General features: G+C 47.5%; 1 protein-coding gene across 9 annotated transcripts in view; it reads right to left on the minus strand.

The window, feature by feature from the left end:
- Nucleotides 1–18,103, minus strand: part of ralgapa1 (Ral GTPase activating protein catalytic subunit alpha 1) — a 113,749-nt gene that overhangs the window by 75,216 nt on the left and 20,430 nt on the right. For 7 of the 9 annotated variants that reach the window (XM_042325326.1, XM_042325323.1, XM_042325324.1 and 4 more), the window contains exons 16-23: nucleotides 17,779–17,846; nucleotides 16,671–16,841; nucleotides 10,317–10,457; nucleotides 5,547–5,735; nucleotides 1,344–1,462; nucleotides 978–1,188; nucleotides 511–693; nucleotides 34–192 (exon numbers count right to left, since the gene is read on the minus strand). In XM_042325326.1, coding sequence (XP_042181260.1) covers nucleotides 34–192; nucleotides 511–693; nucleotides 978–1,188; nucleotides 1,344–1,462; nucleotides 5,547–5,735; nucleotides 10,317–10,457; nucleotides 16,671–16,841; nucleotides 17,779–17,846 — 1,241 coding nt within the window. The remainder of the gene's footprint in view (nucleotides 1–33; nucleotides 193–510; nucleotides 694–977; nucleotides 1,189–1,343; nucleotides 1,463–5,546; nucleotides 5,736–10,316; nucleotides 10,458–16,670; nucleotides 16,842–17,778; nucleotides 17,847–18,103) is intronic. The other 2 variants (XM_024430310.2, XM_024430313.2) reach the window with 1 other exon arrangement.

Below are 18,103 nucleotides of genomic sequence, written 5' to 3' on the forward strand. Positions count from 1 at the left end.
CTATAGAGAGCAGTGTGGGTGTGTGTGTATTACCCAGGTCATCAGGAGTGTGTAGTACAGAGTGATGTAGTTTCTCATCCAGCTGCAGGTCCTCGTGCTGCAGCCCTATGTGTTCAGCGGTCAGGGTGGCTGGAGACGGGCTCTGTGAGCAGGAACCACCCAGGGAATGCATCGGGGACGCACTCTCTGAACCTGGATGAAGGCACACAGAGATTGATGTAATGAATTAGGTAGACATTGTATAATAATAATTTATTGGATTGAAACCTTATTTTATCATGGATTTCTATGAGCTTTCCTAGATGATCAAAGTCCTTTAATGTGGGAACGTCACTAAGATGTATAAAAGGATGAGTGATGTGGACATTGAAAGCCGATGTGTTCTAATTTGTGAATCTGCAACTCTGACCTGTGATGGTGTCTGCAGACAGGCCTTGCTGGCTCAGACTGCTGGTCTCTGAGTCTGTGTGTGTGTGTGTGTGTGTGTGTGTCTCTCTCTCTCTCTCTGACCTGTGATGGTGATGGCGTCTGCAGACAGGCCGTGCTGGCTCAGACTGCTGGTCTCTGAATCTATGTGCAGGGTGGTGAGGCTGGACAGCTCCTGTTCCTCTGCAGTCTGGGGCAGCCCTCCAAGGCTAGCGTTATCCTGGTCCAAAGACCCCGCACCACAGCCATCTGGACCAAAGCTGAAATCTAACAGCATAGTGCCACCCAGTGGTCAGTACAAGTAGTAGTCCTCCAGCATGTCAAGAGCAATATACAATTCCCGCCCACTCCGATCCACTCCCACTCCCACTCCGATCCACTCCCCTACTATGTTACTTAGTTATAGAACCTGTTTTTTTTACACAACCAATATGCATGCAAAGCAAGTGTGAGCTAACTGATATAATCATGATTTATAACCTGTAATATCCTCAACAACACAAGTCACTGATTTAACGAGATGTGTCGTCAGCTGTGGTGATGTCACTTACTTTCCAACTTGCAGTTGGCGTACTGGAAGGCGTTGAACGAGTCCGATTGGCTGTCGGAGCTGATGACGTCGCTACTGCTGGCGGGGGAGGTCCACTCAGAGGGCACACCGGGGTCGTCCACGGGTTGTGAGACGTTCTGACGGCCCAGGAGCTCCGGCAGGTCTTTGGGGATCTCCAGACTACAGGGGCTACTGTCACGCCTCGTCATGCCCTACAGAGAGAGATAGAGAGGAGAAGTTAGTACTCTAATGTTTGGACTAAAAATATAGAGAGCATGAGCTGAGAACATTCACTTATTAACTCAGGAATTGTGTGTGTGCACGCGTGTGCCTGAGAAATGAAAAAGAAAATTGAAAGGTGACTTACAGAGGTGCCTCTCGCTCGCAGACGCTCTTGGATAAATTCGTCCATCAGGTCTCCAAAGTTTTGGTTGCCGTTATCACTGGACACAGCACGCATCGTCTGACAAGGGTCCTCTTTGTTGCCTGTGTCCAGGCAGAGAGCAAAGGACGTACACGTCACCCCACTGTCAGAAGATACTGACACACACAGCTAGAAGCATCTTCACATCTTTATCACACAGATCTCCTCAACACAATACAAGACCATTGGACTAAAATATTGAATGCATGTCATTCCTATAGGCAGTGGATAATGTTAAGTTCAGAAATGTATGCCTGTGTAAAAGTATCAGTCAATAAAGTAAGGTAACTGTGGTGTTGTATGTGCTGTTAAATAAAGATGAAGAATTAAGGTAACTGCTGCACAATTCTCAATGAAACAATCTTAAAGAAAATCCAACCAACACAACTGAGTCCAACCAGTAAAGCGATGCAGGAGTTACTCACATGCATGCAGTCCGAGAGAGAGAGAGAGAGAGAGAGAGAACCTTGTCTTGTCTAAGCCATGAGTACAGCACATCACAGAACAGAGATTAGTCTAGCTATGTAAACTGCACTGTGGTGGTTGGGTGAGGGAGCGGCCAGTTAGTCTAGCTATGTAAACTGCACTGTGGTGGTTGGGTGAGGGAGCGGCCAGTTAGTCTAGCTATGTAAACTGCACTGTGGTTGGGTGAGGGAGCGGTCAGTTAGTCTAGCTATGTAAACTACACTGTGGTTGGGTGAGGGAGAGGTCAGTTAGTCTAGCTATGTAAACTGCACTGTGGTTGGGTGAGGAGCGGTCAGTCAGTCAGTCTAGCTATGTAAACTGCACTGTGTTTGGGTGAGGGAGCGGTCAGTTAGTCTAGCTATGTAAACTGCACTGTGGTGGGGTGAGGGAGCGGTCAGTCAGTCAGTCTAGCTATGTAAACTGCACTGTGTTTGGGTGAGGGAGCGGTCAGTTAGTCTAGCTATGTAAACTGCACTGTGGTGGGGTGAGGGAGCGGTCAGTCAGTCAGTCTAGCTATGTAAACTGCACTGTGGTTGGGTGAGGGAGCGGTCAGTTAGTCTAGCTATGTAAACTGCACTGTGTTTGGGTGAGGGAGCGGTCAGTCAGTCAGTCTAGCTATGTAAACTGCACTGTGGTTGGGTGGTTAGTCAGTCTAGCTATGTAAACTGCACTGTGGTTGGGTGAGGGAGCGGTCAGTCAGTCAGTCTAGCTAGTAAACTGCACTGTGTTTGGGTGAGGGAGCGGTCAGTTAGTCTAGCTATGTAAACTGCACTGTGGTTGGGTGAGGGAGCGGTCAGTTAGTCTAGCTATGTAAACTGCACTGTGGTTGGGTGAGGGAGCGGTCAGTTAGTCTAGCTATGTAAACTGCACTGTGGTTGGGTGAGGGAGCGGTCAGTCAGTTAGTCTAGCTATGTAAACTGCACTGTGTTTGGGTGAGGGAGCGGTCAGTTAGTCTAGCTATGTAAACTGCCCAGCGATCAATCATTTAGTCTAGCTATGTAAACTGCACTGTGGTTGGGTGAGGGAGCGGTCAGTTAGTCTAGTTATGTAAACTGCACTCTGGTTGGGTGAGGGAGCGGTCAGTCTAGCTATGTAAACTGCACTGTGGTTGGGTGAGGGAGCGGTCAGTTAGTCTAGCTATGTAAACTGCACTGTGGTTGGGTGAGGGAGCGGTCAGTCAGTTAGTCTAGCTATGTAAACTGCACTGTGGTTGGGCGAGGGAGCGGTCAGTCATTTAGTCTAGCTATGTAAACTGCACTGTGGTTGGGCGAGGGAGCGGCCAGTCAGTTAGTGTGTTAACTGGGTAGCCAAGGGAAACTGAAAGATGAGGCAGCATACATATGAAGGCCATGATACATTAATTAACAGTTACTGTATTCACTTAAATGTTGAACTGGATTGTCGAAGAGAAGCAGGAGGGCAGAGAGTATGTTTCCATCCCATGACATTTCTCTGGATAGTTTGAACTTTCAACTGTGTTAAAGTTTTAAACTAGTGACCTACCATTAAAAATGTGTGAATCTACTGCCCAAAGAAGCCGCTACTGCATGTTCTGCTAACCCAAAGATTATGGCAAGCTGTGTCAACTGCCAATGTTAAAATAGTATCTAGCTACGCCAGTGAAATTTAGTGGAAGAAAAAAGAAGAGACATTGGACTTTGTGGTGTCATTGAAGTGACTCAAGAGGGCCCAGTTCAATGTGTGGTGCTGAAATCCTATTCTACATCAAAAGGGTTATACAGCCCCCACCTGTTTGGAGGTATATTGACATGTTGTTATTAGAGCATCAGCTTAGTCTGGAGGACACAGATCCATGTATACATGAAACTGGGAAATGTAAGAAATGGACTTCATAGACCAGTATCATGCTACACTATGTGTTCTGTGTCAATTTATCAATGGCCAGTTTTGGCCTGTAGATTTGCCCCCAGTGTGTGCAGTTAATGTGTTGTAAGGTGTTGAGTTGCTATGATAGAGAAGGCGGAGGTATGAGGCCGCATGCATCATTCAGGGAAGGAAGAGGAGGGGCAGAAGAGATTTAGTCCAAGAAGCTGTAGGAGGAGGAGGGGAGAGTCATCCCAGGAGGAGGGGCCTTTGGCCGGGCTTTGGTTCTTTTTTGGGATCATGTCTGCTACTTTAAAACAGGAAAGACAAAAAAAAAAAGAGCTTCAATTCAATCCGCATTCAGCAAAAACAGTTAATAAAAAAAACTGAAAAAGATGGAGGAGATAGAACGGTGGTGCTTTGTGTTTTTGTTTCATTCTGTAGTTTTGTTTTTCCATGTTGTGGTAGTGCCTTGGAGCACAGTGACGCTCCTCAAGTCTCTCACCTGGTGCTTTCTTTCCAAAATAGCCCAATACATGAGTGTACAGGTCCCTCAGGTGCGCCTCTGTGGCCACGCCGGGGGCTTTGCTTTGCCGCTGCGGGGACGCGGAGCCGGAGGCGTGGGCCTTGGGCTTGGAGAGAGCATGGACCACAGATTTATACACACCGCCCAACAGAGCCCCCTGCTGCTGCCGAGAAGGACTGAGCCCCGACTCCGCATCCTGGGACCTGGACCGGGTCCCACGAGGCCGAAGGGAGGAGCGCCCCAGACGGACACGTCCTGGCTCAGTCGCATGACCCCCCACACCACTGGCCTCCCGTTCCGGCTGCTCCCCGCTTCCGCTCACCCCCTCCCCTCCTGACCTATCTTTACCCTTTGACCCCCCCAACCCTGCCCCTGCCCCAGCCCCTCCAGACCCCACCCCTCCTACAGAGTGGCTGCTGAAGTGGCTGAGACGGCGCAGCCTGGTCCTCCAGTGGGCCTCCTTGGAGTCTAGAGGGCTGTGGAACTGGACAGACTCTGTGGAGGGCCGGAAGCTGACGTGTACCCCTCCCCCTGCCCCATGGCGCTTTTTGGGCCTACCCCGGACCAGCCTGGGCTTCAGGGAGTGGTGGAGGTTGAGGGAGAAGGACTGCTGCTGGGGCTGAGGGGCCTCTTGACCTGAACCTCCTGTTTCATTACTATACTCACACTCTGTGGCGTCTTGCCTGACCAAGTAGGGCTCTTCCCTATTCTCTGTTCCCCGAGTAGTTACATGCTGGTCAAGACTAGAGCTCGCCCTGCTGATCAGCTCCCAGTCATCACTCTGTTCCAAACACTCGTAGATGCTCTTCTCAGCAGGCTGCTGCTCTGCCTCTGTACTGCTCTCTTCTGCTGAGTTTAAGATGCTATGCTGCCTTACCTGGACCTGTCTCCTGACCTGCTGTGACCCTGACTGTACCATCACAGTGCGACCCTCCACAGCGTCACTAGGGCTACCCCTCTCCCCCACTCCACCTCCCCCCTCCAGGCTTATGTGCATCAGGTACTCCCTGAGAGAGCTAAGCAGGTCCTCCTCCCCCTGCATCTCCCCCTCCTCATCTCTCTCAGAGGACTGGGTGAGGTTGGAGGAGAAGGAGGCTCCACCACATGTCCAGTCAGGGGCAGGGGGGCGGGGGCCTATCATCTGCCACAGGTAGTCATAGATGCTATCCCCCACTTCCAGAGAGGCTACCCTGCTACCTGGGGCTGTGTGGGGGTTGGGGGGGTGCAGGGAGTGGCTCCGGGAGGAGCAAGGGGGTGGTGGGCGTGGTGGGGGGCAAAGACAGCGGTGATGGTGGAGTGAGAGGGGGGACTGTCGGGGACAGGAAGTGCACCTTTGACCCTCTCAGCGATGAAGGGCTCCATGATGTCAGAAGCGCTGCTGCTGCGGGGGAGCGGAGGCCCCTGGGGTTCCAGGTCACTGGATGCTGAGAACACCTCAGAGGCTGGGGTATTCTCGCTCTGGGAGCAGTGGCGGATCCTGGGTGCCCGAGAGGCCATGACCATGGGGGGGTCCTCCATATCTGGACAAAGGGGATACACACAGGGCACAGCTCACTGGAGAGGGGTCCTACCAACTCTACGTGCAGAAAAACACAGCGAAGGGAATGGATCAGTAACATACACCACACCGTGGTGCAGCAATATGATCATATACAGTCATATATTTTCCACATTTCGTTAATTTATAGCCCCATTCTAAAATGGATTAAATAGTTGTTGTTTTTTCATCAATCTAGACACAACACCCCATAATGACAAAGCAAAAACCGGTTTAGAAATGTTTAGCAAATGTATTAAAAAAACAGAAATACCTTATTTTACATACAGTACCAGGCAAAATTTTGGCCACACCTACTTATTCAAGGAATTTTCTTTATTTTGACTATTTTCTACATTGTAGAATATTAGCGAAGGCATCAGAACTATGAAATAACACATATGGAATAATTTGATTCTTCAAAGTAACCACCCTTTGCCTTGATGATAGATTTGCACACTCTTGGCATTATCTCAACCAAACCAAACTTGTCTCCAAACTTTTGACTGGTACTGTAAGTATTCAGACCCTTTGCTGTAAGACTCGAAATTGAGGTCAGGTGCATCCAGTTTCCATTGAACATCCTTGAGATATTTCTACAACTTGTTTGGAGTCCACCTGTGGTAAATTCAGTTGATGGGACACGATTTGGAAAGGCACACACCTGTCTATATAAAGGTCCCACAGTTGACAGTGCATGTCAGTGCACAGACGAAGGCATGAGGTTGAAGGAATTGTCCGTAGAGCTCAGAGACAGGATTGTTGTGATGCACAGATCTGGGAAGGGTACCAAAAAAAAATGTCTGCAGCGTTTAAGTTCCCCAAGAATACAGTAGCCTCTTAAATTTGGAACCACCAAGACTCTTCCTAGAGCTGGCCGCCCAGCCAAACTGAGCAATCTGGGGTGTGGCAGGATCATGCTGTGGGGATGTTTATAAGCGTCAGGGACTCGGAGATTAGTCCGGATTTAGGAAAAGATGAACGAAGCAAAGTACAGAGAGATCCTTGATGAAAACCTACTCCAGAGATCTCAGGACCTCAAACTGGGGACAAAGGGGGTGATCAATTTTGTTTTAAGTTCCTCGGCGTACACATCACAGACAAACTGAAATGGTCCACCCACACAGACAGTGGTAAAGAAGGCGCAACAGCGTCTCTTCACCCTCAGGAGGCTGAAGAAATTTGGCTTGTCACCCAAAACCCTGACAAACTTTTACAGATGCACAAACGAGAGCATCATGTCGGGCTGTAACACATTCTGGTACAGCAACTGCACCGCCCTCAACCACAAGGCTCTCCAGAGGGTGGTACAATCTGCACAACGTATCACCGGGGGCAAACTACCTGCCCTCCATGACAGCTACAACACCCGATGTCACAGGAAGGCAAAAAAGACAATCAAGGACAATAACCACTTGAGCCACACCCTGTTCACACCGCTACCATCCAGAAGGCGAGGTATGTACAGGTGCATCAAAGCTGTGACCAAGAGACTGAAAAACAGCTTCTATCTCAAGGCCATCAGACTGCTAAACAGCCATCACTAACATAGAGAGGCTGCTGCCTACATTGAGACCCAATCACTGGCCACTTTAATAAATGGATCACTAGTCACTTTAAACAATGCCACTTTAAATAATGCCACTTTAATAAACTTTACATATCTTACATTACTCATCTCATATGTATATACTGTATTTTATACCATCTATTGCACCTTGCCTATGCTGCTTGGCCATCGCTCATCCATATATTTATATGTACAGTTGAAGTCGGAAGTTTACATACACTTAGGTTGTAGTCATTAAAACTCGTTTTTCAACCACTCCACAAATTTCTTGTTAACAAACTATAATTTTGCAAAGTCGGTTTGGACATCTACTTTGTGCATGACACAAGTTATTTTTCCAACAATTGTTTACAGACCGATTATTTCACTTAGAATTCCCTGTATCACAATTCCAGAGGGTCAGAAGTTTACATACATTAACTTGACTGTGCCTTTAAACAGCTTGAAAGATTCCAGAAAATTATGTCATGGCTTTAGAAGCTTCTGATAGGCTAATTGACATCATTTGAGTCAATTGGAGGTGTACCTTTGGATGCATTTCAAGGCCTACCTTCAAACTCAGTGCCTCTTTACTTGATATCATGGGAAAATCAAAAGAAATCCGCCAAGACCTCAGAAAACAATTGTAGACCTCCACAAGTCTGGTTCATCCTTGAGAGCAATTTCCAAATGCCTGAAGGTACTATGTTCATCTGTACAAACAATAGTATGCAAGTATAAACACCATGGGACCACACAGCCATCATACTGCTCAGGAAGGAGACACGTTCTGTCTCCTAGAGATGAACGTACTTTGGTGCGAAAAGTGCAAATCAATCCCAGAACAACAGCAAAGGACCTTGTGAAGATGCTGGAGGAAACAGGTACAAAAGTATCTATATCCACAGTAAAACGAGTCCTATATTGACAACCTGAAAGGCCGCTCAGCAAAGAAGAAGCCACTGCTCCAAAACCACCATAAAAAAGCCAGACAACGGTTTGCAACTGAACCTGGGGACAAATATCGTACATTTTGGAGAAATGTCCTCTGGGCTGGTGAAACAAAAATAGAACTGTTTGGCCATAATGACCTTCGTCATGTTTGGAGGAAAAAGGGGGAGGCTTGCAAGCCGAAGAACACCATCCCAACTGTGAAGCACGGGGTGGCAGCATCATGTTGTGGGGGTGCTTTGCTGCAGGAGGGACTTGTGCACTTCACAAAATAGATGGCATCATTAGGCAGGAAAATTATGTGGATATATTGAAGCAACATCTCAAGACATCAGTCAGGAAGTTAAAGCTTGGTCGCAAATGGGTCTTCCAAATGGGCAATGACCCTACGCATATTTCCAAAGTTGTGGCAAAATGGCTTAAGGACAACAAAGTCAAGGTATTGGAGTGGCCATCACAAAGCCCTGAGTTCAAACCTACAGGAAATCTGTGGGCAGAACTGAAAAAGTGTGAGCGAGCAAGGTGACCTACAAACCTGACTCAGTTAGACCAGCTCTGTCAGGAGGAATGGGCCAAAATTCACCCACTTATTGTGGGAAGCTTGTGGAAGGCTACCCAAAATGTTATACCCAAGTTAAACTATTTAAAGGCAATGCTACCAAATACTAATTGAGTGTATGTAAACTTCTGACCCACTGGGAATGTGATGAAAGAAAGAAATGCTGAAATAAATAATTCGCTCTACTATTATTCTATCATTTCACATTCACATTCTTAAAATAAAGTGGTGATCTTAACTGACCTAAGACAGGGCGTTTTTACTAGGATTAAATGTCAGGAATTGTGAAAAACTGGGTTTAAATGTATTTGGCTAAGGTGTATGTAAACTTCCGACTTAAACTGTACATATTCTCACTCACCCCTTTAGATTTGTGTGTATTAGGTAGTTGCTGGGGAATTATTAGATTACTTGTTAGATATTACTGCACTGTCGGAATTAGAAGCACAAGCATTTCGCTACACTCACTTTAACATCTGCTAACCATGTGCATGTGACCAATAAAATTGAATTTGAAAGGTTCACCTTCCAACAGGACAATGACCCGAAGCACACAGTGAAGACAACACAGGAGTGGCTTCGGGGCAGACTCTATCTGTTTAAAATGTTTAATACATTTGCAAAAATCCCTAAAAACCTGTTTTCGATTCGTCATCTATGGGGTATTGTGTGTAGATTGATGAGGGAAAAAAAATCTGTTTAATCAATTTCAGAATAAGGCTGTGTAACGTTAAGAAAATGTGAAAAAGGGGAAGGAGTCTGAATACTTCCCGAATGCATTGTACATCTGTGTAAAGGATGAAAAGGTCAGGTGGTTGAATTTAGTCAGCCCAATAGGCAGGTTTGTATTAATGGTTTCATGTCACCCAAAGGCACCAACCAAGTCCATGCAATAACATGTTGTTTTCTTATGTATGCATGTTCTCATATACAAAGACAATGGCAGACAAAACATGGCAAAAACTGCATTCCTTTTCATGGTAAATGAATATTTAAGCTGCATCCAATCATATCCATATCATTAAAGCCAAAACAGCTGCAGTAGAGGAAACAGACTAATTACAATACATCAATAAGAACAAATGAGAATTCATCCCAAAAAAAATCATTTAAAAAATGGGTTGACAATATGTCATATTTTAGCAGAAGCCATAAAATCATACATTTATAGGGACTAGGTGTGCACACCAAACCGCATGCAGTGGAAACTGTTTGGATCTGAGAAGGATATTAAATAGTGATTCAGAAACAACAACAGCCTAAAAACACAACACACCCCCAGAGTCTAGGCCTGAGAGAAATATCCTCAAACAAGAGCTCACAAACACACCAAGACAAGCAGGCTGTGTGGAATCACAAGCAAAGGCAAGCATAGAAACAACATGCAAAGACAGACAAGAACATACAGATAGTGAGTGAAGAAGTGAAGTGGGTGGAGGGGGGTACAGATAGACACACAGGTACAGATAGAGGTACAGGTACAGGCGTAGAGTAGTGGGCTCTACCTGCCAGCTCATCAGCTAGGGAGGTGAGGACAGAGTCAGACAGGAGAGGGTGGAGAGGATGGATCAGGACAGGGGCACTTTTAGCGCTGCGGATAAAGGCTTGGGACAGGAAGCTGTCGCCCGTAGAGCAGCTACGCAGGGCTGAGGGACGGACAGACGCAACACAGAGAGGAGAGAGAAGGGAGGAGAAGGAGAGAAAGGAGGGAGGGGAGGTGAAAGAAGGAAAGGGGAGAGGGAAGAGAAAATAGAGAAGAGTAGGGGTCGTGGAATAGAGGGACAGAGAGGAAATGGATAGAAAAGGAGTTTAGAAAGAAGAGGAAGGTAAAAACGGGAGAGAGGAGGAAGGTGAGAAAGTGAAAGGAGAAAGTGAGGACTGTGAGCGTAAGGCAGAGAGCAGTGACCTTCAGAGAGGAGAACTAGGAAAAGGCAAAGCTGCTGTCTGTCTGTCTGTACCTCAGGAGCCAGGTCACAGAGCACTCCGTGATTATGACTGTAGGTTACGACTGTAACCCCGGTTCTCTGATCGTATGAGTGAAGTATTTTACTATGGGATACGCACCCAGCGTATTCGTCAGAGGCCTTATTACAGTACGCCAGCCATGATTGGCTGGACGTCGAGACGTGTGCGTCGGGGAAGGGTGTCCCTCCTACCCTATAAAGGACCTGACGCAGCGTCTCTGAGTAATTCAAGAATAAGCCACACATCTTCCTCGCTCCTGCAAGGAGGGGGTGGTCTGGTGAAATACCTCACTCATACTATCAGAGAACCGGGGTTACAGTCGTAACCTGTAGTTCTCTTTCAAGTGTTCGTTTCGGTATTTCACTATGGGATATACTGAGTACCATATTGCCAGAAGCTTATCCTGACGACCGACTGCCCTGTGCTATATATCACACAAATGGGCCTTACCCGCAGAAGATCCTACACGTAAAACAGTATGCACCAGGGTTGGTGCAGTGACATCAAGCCCATAAAACTTTGCAAAGGCAAAACCCAACTCGCTGCTGAGCAAATATCTTGGACAGATATGCCCCTAAATAAAGCCTAGGACGTAGCCATTCCTCTAGTGGAATGAGCCCGTAACCAGCAGGAGACTGAAGACCCTTACTTGTGCAGGCCAAAGCAATAGCCCCCACTATCCAGTGGGAGAGGCATTGTTTAGTGAGCGCTTTACCGGTGAGGTTTCACCCAGGAAACAAACCAATGATCACATATCCTAAATCCCTCCTGTCCATGTAAATGCGCAGAGCACGTACTGGACACAACATATGCAATCGTTGATGCCACAATGATACCCTATTGTTACCAGGTGCAAATTGCACACATGACGAGTGCACCGAGAATGCGCGAATGTCACTTACACGTTTTGCAGAAGTCAGTAGTCGCAATGGCGCAGTCTTAAATGAAAGAATCTTCAGTTCCACCTGATCCAGCGGCTCAAAAGGCTGTTGGCGTAGAGCATCCAAAACAACTGATAAATCCCATGATGGGGCCAGCAGTTTGGACACCGGACACAAGCGACGTGCACCCTTTATAAAACGGGTGACAAGGGGGTGTTGCCCCACTGTCGTGCTCCCAAAACCCTCCTGACAAGCCAAAATAGCTGCCAGATATACTTTAATAGTAGAAAAAGCCTTTCCTTTTTCTACTAATTCCTGTAGAAACGACAGGATTACCGGGACAGAGCACTGGAATGACACTGTCTGTATTTTAGCGCACCATTCCTCAAACACCTGCCATTTATAATTATAAAGGGACTAAAATGGATGCGGCTCTAGCACTCATAGTGGAAATTACAATGTGGCGCTATTAGTATGAGCAATAGCCCCATCTATCGCACCCTGGCTAGGGTGGGGGAAATCAGGATCAGAGGGATCATGCATACAGGAGGACGCGTGACCACTCGTGCGCCAACGAGTCCACTCCCATCGGTGCATCCCGATCCCTCACGGAAAATAACAGTGGACACTGAGTACTCTCCATTGATGCATAAAGATCCACTGCTGGCATGCCGAAGTACATCAAAACCTGATTGGCTACCTCTGGGTGGAGCTTCCCCTCTCTGTATAGAGGGTTCCCCCTGGCAAGTAAATCTGCCCCCAGATTTAGTACTCCTGGTACATGAGTAGCTCTCAGTGGCTGGAGAAGCACACTGCTCCACATAATCAGTATGTGTGCCCGTGTGTGTAAGTGAGGGGATAGCAGTCCCCCTTGTCTGTTTATGTACTCCACAACAATGGTATTGTCTGTTCTGACTAGAACATGACGCACCTCCAGAAATGGGAGGAACAACTTTAATGCTAAGGACACTAAGGAGCTCCAGGCAGTTTATGTGAGTAGATCGGAGATGGGGTCCCCACACCCCGTTGACTGTTCTGCCCTCATGAGTCGCACCCCAACCCAAGAGAGATGAGTGCGTCGTGACTACTTTTCTGGATAAAATAGTGCCCATCTGGGCACCCTGTGACAGACACAGCCTGTCTCCCCAGGAGTGCAGTGCTACCATGCAGTCTATTGAGATCTGTACATGGTGATGTTTGTGACGTATTGGGCTCAGACCTAGAGAAGAGACCCAGCGTTGAAACCCTCTCATATTCAAACATCCTAATGGAATGACTGCTAAAGCCTAGTGGGCTCAGGCATGTTTTGAATGAGACCAGGTTCCCTCTGTGAAACAGTGCTAGGCCATCTTGGAATGTTCTTATATGTTCCATAAAAAGGCGAGCTTTGAACGATACCGAATCCAGGATTAAACCTAGGAAAGAGATTGTCTGCGTGGGAATCAGAAGACTCTTTACTGTGTTTATTCTGAAACCTAGAAGTGTCAGGTGTTCCTATAATAGCTGACTGTGTTCTAAGACCTCATCTTCGATTGCGCGCACAGCAGCCAATCGTCTATGTATGTCATCAGCTGAATGCCCTTCTCTCTGAGTGGGGCTATAGCTGCCTCGGGAACACTTCGTAAAGACAGGAGGTGACACAAGAGAGGCTGAAAGGGAGCACCAGAAATTTGTAGATTGCGCACTGAAAAGCAAATCTGAGAAATGTCCTGTGTGGGGAGTATATTGAGATGTGAAAGTAAGCGTCCTTCAGGTCGACGGATATGAACCAATCGCCTGGGCGCACAGAACGTAGCAGAGCAGTGTGTGTCAACAATCTGAAAGTGTACTTTCTCATGTGTCTGTTCAGAGCACGTAGATCTAAGATCGGGCGTAGGCTGCCCCCCTTTTTTGGAACCAGGAAATATCGAGTAAAATCCGCAGTGGCTTTGCTCGGGAAGAACAATTCTTATTGTCCTTTTTCCTATTAGCGATGTGATTTCCTCTCGGAGTACATGCGCTGATTCCGCCTGAGCCTGAGTGCATATGATTCCCTTGAATCTGGGCAGGGTGACAGAGAACTGTAGTCTGTATCCCCTGTCTATTGTGCCCTGTACCCAGTTTGACACTGTTCATGCCCGCCAATTCACTCTCTGCTCCGAGAGAGGGCTGACCCGGGCTTTCCCCCATAGATGGTGCCCATCTGGGGGGAGGGTGTACGACAGGCCGTGACGCACTACGAGCGTCGTAGTGGGAGAACGCGCTCATGAGAAACATGTCTGACTGCTCCCTTGGCCTTTAGCCTGGTTGCGCTAGTGTTAACATTTTTTATGTGAACTGACATTGGGGAGTGTTTGAGACAAGAGGGGGGGCTTTGTGGAAGCATCCATCTGAACATGGTCTCTTCTCCTCTTTGGGCTGTACTCTGTGACCACCAACTTGGACCAGGTACGCCGGAAGAACACTGAGGTGCCTGGGAACTTGAACCCTGGAACAGGCTCGGGATTGGAAGAGGGGATAGAACTGGGCTTGGGGGAGACTGTTCTTGCCTCTCTGGCGATGGGGACATCGCTAGACCATGCACTTTTTTCCCCTTACCCCCTGGGTGGGGTTAGGAGCAGGCTGGCCCCTTGGTGTCATGGGAGGGAAGCAGGGCTTCTTAGACCAGGGGCCCTTAGAATCTAAGGTTCCCTGCTGGCCTGGGTTCGCAGCCTAGGGGGCTGGGCGTCTGGGGATCTTAAAGGTTGAGGGTGGTCGACCTGCTGCAGCCTGGGCGAAGGAGTGGAGAGGCACAGGGTAGGCACTGGGCTGTGTATTCCTGGGCAGACAGCTTCACCCTCCCTCTTTTTCTCCTCACACCGTTTCTGCATCATCTCAACAGTGGGACCGAAAAGGCTTTTAGGGTCTACTGGAGCATCTAGGATCTTCAGTTTCTCACTGTCAGACCCCGTGGATAGGTTGAGCCATCCAGATCTCTCCTGGGATATCATGAGTCTCATTGCGCTCCCTGACAGCGGTTGTGAGCAGACGCAGGTTGAGGTCTGTGGTAATACAGATCTCATTCCATAGACGAGGCTCTGGTTTGACCGCTAGCTCCTCCTGTAGCTCTGCTTGGTATGCTGAGAGCATGGAGGTGGTGCTGAGAGCCCTCACCGCTGTGGCAACCGACCTCTAGTTTTTCTCTGTCACAGAGGACTGGAAGGACTCGTACTTGGTTGGTAAGGTGGGGAGAGTCGAGGTCATGGATGACTTCTGGCTGGGGTGTGGGCCAGCCCCATCCCCGTCATGTCAAAGCAGTCCAACATTGACCCACCATGGACAGGGTTCTTGGAGGAGAAAGGTGTACTCTGGGTACGGGTAACCTCCTCCAGACTGGTAGTAATTGCCTGGCTGCCCGTTTAGCTTTGGTTAGCCTCTTACCCTTGTAGCGGGATGTGGTGGTCTCTGCTACTGCATTGGGCCAGGGAATCACCAGTTTATTCACAGCGCGTTTGCACATGTCCTGCAGGGCCACACCGAGAGCTGGTGTGGATTATGCCCCCCCTTTGTGTTTTGTTCCTGATTCCCCGGCAGAAAGCTTGGTGGGCTGGCATGAGGGGATGAAGGAATCTTTGTCCCCAACAGATGATTCTGAAAGGAGACTGTCGGAAAATCCTGTGGAGTCGTTGTCGTCTCAGATCAGGAAGCCCGGCGGGGGGGATTCGCGAGGTCGCTGGTGGAGTCCTCCAGCAGCGCTGCTATGGCGTCGAGCTGGTCGCCCCAGCTAGAGCTAGCCATTGCGCCACGATCTTCCGTGGGGATATCCATCACCACCGGTGCGCCGGTCTCCATGTTAGGATCCTGTTGACTCAGGCTAGCTTGGCATTCTAGCCTGCGATGGAGGCTCTTCACAGTGAAGAAGGCACAGTGTGGACAGGAGCCAAGGGAGGCTAATGCTTCCAGGGCATGTTGCAGCCCAAGGCAAGCGGAGCACACCGAGTGGGTGTCCTTGGCCGATATCTTATTTCCACAGGAGCAGATTCGTGCTGGGAGCTTCTTCTTGTTTGAGGTGGGAGATGCCTTTGTTGCATAGCTTGGATGCTATGTTTTTAGCTGCCAGAAAAAAATTGCATGGTATGCTAGGCCCATAGCTAGCAATTAGAGTGGGTTATCTCCGACGGTTGCACTCGGTGTGATGGCCAGGTACTGTTTCCGAAAGGAAAGGTTTGAAAAGATAGCTTGATGTAGCTGGTAAACTTTTCTTTCCGAAGTAAAAAATAAAATAAAAAGCTAGCTAGCGTGGTGGCTAGTTTGCCGACGACTAATCACTGTTCGGATACAGCTAACTTGGTTGTGAACGAGTTAGCTGTGTCACAGCTGTACCTGTTACTCACTCAAATAATTTTCCTCTAGCTATGGTGAAGGGAATCCCAAGAAAAGCACCCGGTGAGCGAGTTGTAAGCTCACGTCTGTGTACAGTTTAGGTATTTCTGGACAATGCAGTCATGTCGAGGTAAGCTTTCTGATGAAAAGCGAGAAGAGGTGTTACAATGACTCAGAAACACTGCGTCAGGGTCCTTTATAAGGTAGGAAGGACACCCTTCCCCGACGCACATGTCTCGATGTCCAGCCAATTATGGCTGGCGTAGTGTAATAAGGCTTCTGATGAATATGCTGGGGGCGTATCCCATAGTGAAATACCGAAACGAATACTTGAAAGAGAACCCACACAACCCTTATGCTCAGTTGAAACCTTATTCACTGGAGGACTCCCACACAGTACTGATTTCCTATTTCATTGATTATGTATAAATGGCTAAAATAATTTAATGACAGTTAACAGTAGTATAGCAGCATTATAGCAGCATTGACCATTACACCAAAATCTTACTCAAATGTGCCACGTACATAGATCTACTGAAACCATCACATAAAGCATTTTAAATCATCCATGAAAATATATCTTAAACGCCTTGCCATAAGGTTAAGACAACCACCCTTCCCATATGTAGACATGTAGTTTCCTCTGATAAATATGACGGCTGTGACACTAACCCACAGTCTTCTGGCGCATGATGTTCCTGGCCTTCTCCATACCCGGGGAGCCAGCAGTGGTGGCACTGCGCTGCCTCATGGCTGCTGCTTGACCGCTCCCAGGCTGGTCCCTGCTCCAGCCCTTAGAGAATGAGTGGCCCACAGCCGTCTTCTGGCCCTCGTGAGCGCCCCCTAGTGACCAACACAGAGAGGGAAAGATTGGGTTCAGGTTGGAACATCTCTGTGGTGTTAAAAAAAAAAAAAGGGAGGGAGGGAGGGAGGGAGGGAGGGAGGGAGGGAGGGAGGGAGGGAGCAGTGGTGTAGTTGTCCAATTGCACAGGCACCTAGCACTGTTGTTTGGTTAGCAGTGTTTCTGTAGCGCATGAATTGGAGTTGGAAAATAAATGGCTACTGGATTGATGCAATAAAATAAGGTTTTGGGAAAGCGTTTCCATCTACCAGAAGATGGTTAGGCCTATCATTATCATCGCTATATTTTTTATATTTCTTAATTGTTTTAAACCTGGACATTTTACTTCATATTATGAGGAATGTCTTACCTTACTTTAAAGTAGCCTATAGCCAAAATCCCACCATAGAAACATGGAGGCAATTATTTTTATATAGACTTAGTCATATGCTTTCTCCTGTTCTATTGGATTTCCTTCAACTTTTTTCCATTGTCAAGCAGCCAAAAGCATTATCTTAGTAAAATTAGCAAACCATGATGGTTGTTGCATATTTAAATCCCCTCTAATTTTAAATTTCAAACGGATATTTCCATCTCTGTCCATGAAACCGCTCGTATGTGTGGTGCACATTTCAGAACGCCGGTTTCCTGCAAATTTCAATGTGGTAGTCACGCGAAGGCCTACAACCATCGGGACATTGCTGCGCCTAAATGTGAAGAACTAATAGTTTATCAAAATTCTAAGCTAAACATTCTGATCTGTTCCATCAGCCTTATTAATTGAAATGGCGTATTCCTCCACGACACCACTTTGGTACCTATCAGTGAGTATTAAGAAGTGAGTACATGCAATGCCCATGTGGTTATACGGCGTATACCTGCCTATACCCTCCAGTACACTGCTGAGAGAGTGATAGAGAGAGGAAGCAGCGTGTGTACCTTTTCCCTTGTGTTTCTTCTGTTTCTGTTCGCTCAGCTTGTCCAGGGGCAGCTCGTTGAGGTCCAGACTGTACAGGTTATGGAACAAAATACAAATACATTTAAAAAAGGGCCATCCCTCACTTAGATTCCATTACAAATTGAAACTCTGTTTAATATTACCGTAAAACTTCAATTAAAACGCAGTCTCAAATAGCCGCCGGTCCCTTTTAATAGGCAGGCAACGGCACACATTTCAGCAAATAAATGCCTGTCTCAAATAAACGGCGGGTCTAAATTAATTGTTTACGGGGTTATCATGAATTACCATCAATTGTTTACGAGG

Source organism: Oncorhynchus tshawytscha, linkage group LG08 (assembly GCF_018296145.1).
Source record: "Oncorhynchus tshawytscha isolate Ot180627B linkage group LG08, Otsh_v2.0, whole genome shotgun sequence".
NCBI lineage: Eukaryota > Metazoa > Chordata > Actinopteri > Salmoniformes > Salmonidae > Oncorhynchus > Oncorhynchus tshawytscha.